The sequence below is a fragment of the Rutidosis leptorrhynchoides genome, chromosome 3 (genome assembly GCF_046630445.1).
Source record: "Rutidosis leptorrhynchoides isolate AG116_Rl617_1_P2 chromosome 3, CSIRO_AGI_Rlap_v1, whole genome shotgun sequence".
In the NCBI taxonomy this organism is placed as follows: domain Eukaryota; kingdom Viridiplantae; phylum Streptophyta; class Magnoliopsida; order Asterales; family Asteraceae; genus Rutidosis; species Rutidosis leptorrhynchoides.
This window is the reverse complement of record NC_092335.1, coordinates 48399488-48405983: the sequence shown is the minus strand read 5'-3', so window position 1 is coordinate 48405983 and position 6496 is coordinate 48399488. Positions and strand designations below refer to the sequence as shown.

The 6496-nt window shown below is 33.3% G+C and overlaps 1 protein-coding gene across 1 annotated transcript; it reads left to right on the top strand.

Moving 5' to 3' along the window:
- The first annotated feature begins 2738 nt into the window (after window positions 1-2738).
- Window positions 2739-4164, top strand: LOC139899953 (uncharacterized). The gene is made up of 2 exons (XM_071882775.1): window positions 2739-3022; window positions 3081-4164. Exons 1-2 carry the CDS (start codon window positions 2739-2741, stop codon window positions 4162-4164), a joined length of 1368 nt encoding a protein of 455 aa, XP_071738876.1.
- The last annotated feature ends 2332 nt before the right edge of the window (window positions 4165-6496 follow it).

Genomic DNA, 6496 nt, shown 5'->3' with positions numbered 1-6496 from the left:
TAATAATAATAATAATAATAATAATAATAATAATAATCATAATCATAATAATAATAATCATAATAGCCAATCATAATAATAATAATAATAAAATAATAATAATAATAATAATAATAATAATAATAATAATAATAATAATAATAATAATAATAATAATAATAATAATAATAATAATAATAATAATAATAATAATAATATTATTATTAATCATAATAGCCAATAATATTTAACTAAATAATAATTTTAATCATTCTTATAGTAATATATATTTTTAAGTATTTATTTTGATAATCATAATCTTAAAATTTTAATATTTAACATTTGTTAATATCACTAATAATGATATTAATAATATGAAATTAGTAATAATATAATTTGTCATTACTATTATATTTTTAACTTGTAGTTACATTTAATATATTTATATTATAATTTATTACTTATGTAATATTTACTAATTATATTTAATGTATAATTGAACATTTATACACTATATCTATATTACATAATTATATATAGAATCATATATTTTATATATAAATTCATTTTAATATCAACTTAATTATTCTGTATATTATCTTACAAATTTAATTTTAATGTTTAAATTATATTTTTTAATTTCAAATTATAATATAACCTTTCATTTATATATATACATATTTATTTACAAACAATTGTTCGTGAATCATCGGGAATAGTCAAAGGTCAAATGATTTCATAAAATAGTTCAAAAATTTTGAGAATCAATTTAATAGACTTTGCTTATCGTGTCGAACTCATAATAAGATTAAGTTTAAATTTGGTCGGAAATTTCCGGGTCGTCACAGGTATGAAGGTGTCAAAAACGTGGAATCTATGTTGGCTAAACTCAATTGAATGCAATTATTAGGTTAGGGTTTAAGGGCGTACAAGGCTAGAGAAAGGAATGATAAATCAACGAGTAATAAGTATGGTTTTAACAACAATGAGCACAGAAGTAAAGCGAATGTGATGAAGGAGGAAGTAGTATGGAGGATGAACATATCCAAGGAAAACAATAAAAACCCTAGAATATGGAAAGAGATACCCAAGGCGGGTGTAAGCACCAATTGTAACCCTAATGAAGAATCGAATCCCACACCCGCTGATGCATATCCTATGGGTATGAACCATCAAAACAACAATCATACTGCTAACGAAGGTAGATCTGAAACAACGAATTGCAAAACCTGTGATAACAACAAAAGGCAAAATGAGGAAACTGATGTTGACAACTTGTATCGTTCATTTACAATCGAAGATAACGGTGATAACAACAGCCTACTCTCCTTTTTGCTAGTCGGAGAGGCAGTTAATTACGGGATCCTACAAAAATTCAAACGCTTATGTGAAGTTGAAGGTCTTAGTGATGTTAATATCAAATACATAGGTGGACTCTAGGTTATTATGATTTTCGATAATGAAACGGCGTGTAACAATATTATGGAGAACGAACATCATGGCATCAAACGATGGATTCAAAATTTGAGGAGGTGGGATAATTCATATATTTACCCGGGTAGATTAACGTGGATTGAAGTTTACGGTGTTCCTGTCCCAGTGTGGAATGAAAACACCTTTTCAAAAATTGGAAGTTTATGGGGTTTTGTTGTTGAGCTAGAAAACTGTCACTTTGAAGGTACCCAAAACCTAACGGTTGGAAGGATTCTACTTTTCAACCTGAACCAATTAATGATTCCGTTCTAATCCATCATGGTAATGTTGATTTTTTTGTTCATGCTTTTGAAGATATTCACAGTATTATCCATATGGATTTAGAAGATGTTAAGTCAGACGAAGATGAGAATAAGTCCATGAATTCATGTGGTTCTGATAATATAGTGGAAGATGATTCTTTCTCCTCTGATGATGAGGCTCAACCAGAAAAACAACCGATCAAATTTTCGACATCTTCACCGGAAAACAATGTCGGTTCGATGAGGGTAGAAACTGAAGGGTCTTTTTCTCATGTCACGAAAAAGCTACGAATTCCAATAACCCTAATAATGAGGGCATTTATGGAAAAGATACCTCGAGCACACATGTTCAAGATACACGTGATACGAGTGATAATCAGGTGGACCCCAGCTCAACAGCGAATTCGGGAAGTCATGCTGCTAAATCCAATGGTTTGAGGGACATTGGGCCCCTGCCCACTGGGCCTGCAACATCAAATAATGGTGACCAAGCTAAAGATAAATTCATGGAAGGCATTGCTAATGGGCTTAAATTGTTTAGGCCCCAACCTTGCGGGCTACCAAATAACTTATGGGATAAAGAAATCAATGGGAGCCCAGATCAAATAACAAATTTTTGTTAAAGGGTTTAAATCATCTGTTTTGTGTGACAATCAAAACTAAGAATCGTATTACCTCAAATCCATCAAACTGTAGCAGAAACAAGAACAATATTGGGTTCACCTGGCATAAATTTCGTAAGTGGCAAGCATCTTCTCGTATAAACTATGCCAAAAAGATTGCTAGGGAAAAGAAAAAGGCATTGATTAGTGGTATAAGTGGTTCGAAACGCCCTCACTCACCCACGATTGAAGAACTCCTACACTCCAAATCAAAGAAAGTGCATCACATTGAGGCTTCCAACCATGACGATTAAGAAGCTAGTGTCAATCTATATGACTTCGCTAGGCTTCTTGGGTTCAACGTAGTGCAAGAATCCTAAATTTCATTCGCTTCATGTTCGTGAGATCTTAGTATTTTCCAATGAAGATATTATCTATGAACATTCGCGGTTTCAATCAAGATGGTAAACAAGGGTGGTTCAAGCAATTAATTCACGATGCGAAACCCATAATCGCTGCAGTTCAGGAAACTAAACGCAAAAACTTCAGTGACCTGTGGATCGAAAACGTTTGGGGTTCTCAATGTGTTAAATATGCGGTCAAAGAAAGTGTTGGTAGATCTGGGGGGCTTTTGATGATTTGGGATGCAAGCATATTTCATGTGGATCGGGCGGTGGAGGGTGAATTCTTCATAGGCATTAAAAGGTAAGCTTTCTAAATTTGACTCGGAAATTGTGATTTTCAATGCCTATGGACCCCATAGTGATATGAAAAAGAAGAGATTTTGGGATAGTTTAAATGAGCTCTTATCTTATGATAACGCTGCGTGGTTTTTTTGTGGGGAATTTAACGAGGTTAAGAATATAAACGAAAGAGAAAACACAAACTTCATTTCACGACGTACATCTAGATTTAACAGTTTCATCAATGATAATGGGTTGATCGAAATTCCCCTATCGGGCCGTAAATTTACAAGAATTAGTGATGAAGGGTTGCAATTTAGTATATTAGTTCATTTCCTTGTCTCCGATAATTTTGCTTTTCTATGGAATGACTTATCTGTTACCGCCCTAGATAGGAAACTGTTGGATCATACTCCTATTCTACTTAAAAATGGGCAGTTTGACTCTGGGCCCAAGCCTACGAGGGTGTTTGATTCTTGGTTAGACACTGATGGGGCTGCACAAATAATTAGCGATGCTTCAAAACTCCCGATTGCCCCCTGCAGGCCGGACACTACTTTCAGACTTAAACTGAAAAATGTTAAATCCAAGCTTAAAAACTGGAGCAGTCTTTCATTCGGTAAGTTGGATTCAAAAATTAAACATTTAAACGAGCTGTGTAACTTTTGGGATGTCGAAGCAAAAAAGAGAGTCCTTACGGATACCGAAATACATGAGTGGTTAAATAATAGAAACAGTTGGATTGAAAAGGATCATGTGAAACGTAACATGTTAAAACAAAAAGCCCGTATCAAATGGGCGGTCGAGGGAGATGAAAACTCGAAATATTTCCACTCGATAATTAAAAGAAAATGCAACAAAAATAATATTCGAGGATTACACATCAACGGATCGTGGCAAGAAAACCTGGATGACATAAAATATGAAGTTTTTAGACATTTCAAATCCTTTTATGAAGATCCGAACGTGAGTGGTTTTGATTTTGATGATTTTGAGACTTCGAAAATATCACAGGAAGATGCATCTTCATTAGAACTACCTTTTATTGAAGAAGAGTTATGGCTAGCTATTAAAGATTGTGGAGTTACGAAAGTGCCTGGGCCTGATTGTTTTAACTTTTATTTTTATCATAAATTTTGGGACTTGATCAAAGAGTATCTATGAAGGCAATTCAATGGTTTTGGAGTAGCGGTGATATCACGTTAGGGTGTAATGCTTCGTTAATCACTTTAATCCTGTAACGACCCGTCAAAATCGCTATTGCCGCAGTATGTTATTCACTGGTTTCATTGCTAGGTATTGACCTCTATATGATACGTTTTGTAAACATTGCATTCTTTTGAAAAGACACACCGTAAATGAATATCTAAATCCAAGGTTTTTGACATCTGATGATTTCTACATATAGACAATCACCGTAAATAATAGTTTACAATAATACATCCATTGACAATGCAGTCAAAATAAGATACATGGTGATGATTTTGTGAATGCAAAGTTTTCTCTAATAAAGCATGTATGACTCCATGCACCTAGCTTGTATAATGTATAAGCAAACAGTGGAAGACTTCTAGGGACCTGAGAATAAACATGCTAAAAGTGTCAACACAAAGGTTGGTGAGTTCATAGTTTTAATATTGCGCATAATCTGTATATAAAGGTGGATCACAAGATTTCAGTTGTTTCATCCAAAACGTTTATCAAAATATTCTACGAAATTGAGCACCCTGGTAACTAAACTTAACGTATATATAATAAGTACCCCTGTTTTAACATATATGCAACCAACATGTACAATACACGTAAACCAACGTGTACTAAACTCAAATAGCATATGTCCGCTTTATAGTTCAGGCTAGGGTCTCTATACCTGGAATGGACGGGGATGTCAAGCCCTATGGATCCATATACAACTATTCGCGCCCACCAGTTCTTATAACCGACAGCTACTAGTTACCAAAGTTAAGGAATTTTCGGTTCAAACTCGGTGTAGAATTTAGTATGTACTTGTATCCATTGCGTTTAAAATAAAGTGCATGTATTCTCAGCCCAAAAATATAGATTTCAAAAGCAATTAAAAAGGGAGCAAATGAAACTCACCTGACAACTTCAGAAATAAATCACAGAGATGTGACCGAAAATCGGAATGCAAGTAATCGTAGACCTCAACCTAGAGAACATATGTTGGTCAATAGGTGTCTAATAAGCTAGGTCTGTCCATAGGGTAAGAATAGTCCTATTGCTCAAGTCCGACTCATAAATTTAGCAAAATTTAGCAAAAGTCAACAAAAGTCAACGCAAGTCAAAGTAAGTCAAATGTAAGTCAAACGCAAGTCAAACACAGTCAACATGGTTAACACAAGTCAACAACCGCATAAAATTACACAAGTTAGTCAAATAGTCAAACATAGGTCAAACTTAAGTTATTCATTTTTACGTAGAAAAATTTATATTATTTAAATATATGTATTTTTTAGTATTTTGCAGCTGATTCCGGGTTCTACCAAATTCGATATAATACCTTAGGTCATGACCATTGGAAAGTGTATCATCCCACCTTTCTATAGACAGTTTATTTGACAAAAACGGAGTTACGGTTTTAAAGTTATGATCTAGCGAAAACAGTCTCCCGAAACATAAAATGCTGTTAAAATGCTGGTGTCAAAATCAGCAACGATTGTCCATTTTCTCGCTTGTTTTAAACCTGTTTAGACTCAAACAAATCATAAATATAATATATAGTTTTAAATCTTGTCGTAAATACTTTCAATACCAATTAATAGTTTTTATCCATACTTAACTGATTTCAACTTACGAGTCCGCAAAGTAGACCCAAGAGTCATTTTTGACACTTTACCAAAACTAAAAGTCAGCTCCAACATCCTGTTTTCATGCTCATTTTAAACCAGTTTAGACTCGACAAAATCATACATATCTTATATCATTTTGAAGCTTCTCATATCTACTTTCTGACTTAATTCATAGTTTTCACCATAACTTAATCATTTACAATTTACGAGCCTATAAAGTGAGCCCGAGAGTCATTTTGACACTTTCACTAAAATAGTAAAACTTTTTATTGACATCTCTAATTCTAAACCATAATACTTTAGCATGTAAAAAATCATGTCACAAGTCCAAAATGATATTATAGACGTGTTACATACCTTTGTTTCTCAAAATTTCACATTTGGGTCAAAGTAGACGCGTATGACCTAAATGGGTCATAAGTACCCATTTTGACCAAAACATGCTAAAACTCATTTTTAAAACATAACAATCTTCAAACTTACTTAAATTGATATATCGGATGTGTCCAAGTTGCCCGTTACTCATTTCGATACTTTTTGGCTTAAATGGGTCAAGTGTTCAAACGGACGGTTTAAATTACATGGTTTATACTTATACAAAATTATCACTTTAGAACACCCCACACTATATGAAATAGTTAATATAAGTGTATTAAGTTCGTACAAAAAGTCTCAAGTCTCTAGCA

What these genes read in the sequence shown, in the direction of transcription:
- LOC139899953 (XM_071882775.1), top strand. Translation starts at nt 2,739, where the DNA reads ATGAAGATATTATCTATGAACATTCGCGGTTTCAATCAAGATGGTAAA. An exon ending in TTCTTCATAGGCATTAAAAG is followed by an intron (nt 3,023 to 3,080) that starts GTAAGCTTTCTA and finishes TGGACCCCATAG; the next exon opens with TGATATGAAAAAGAAGAGAT.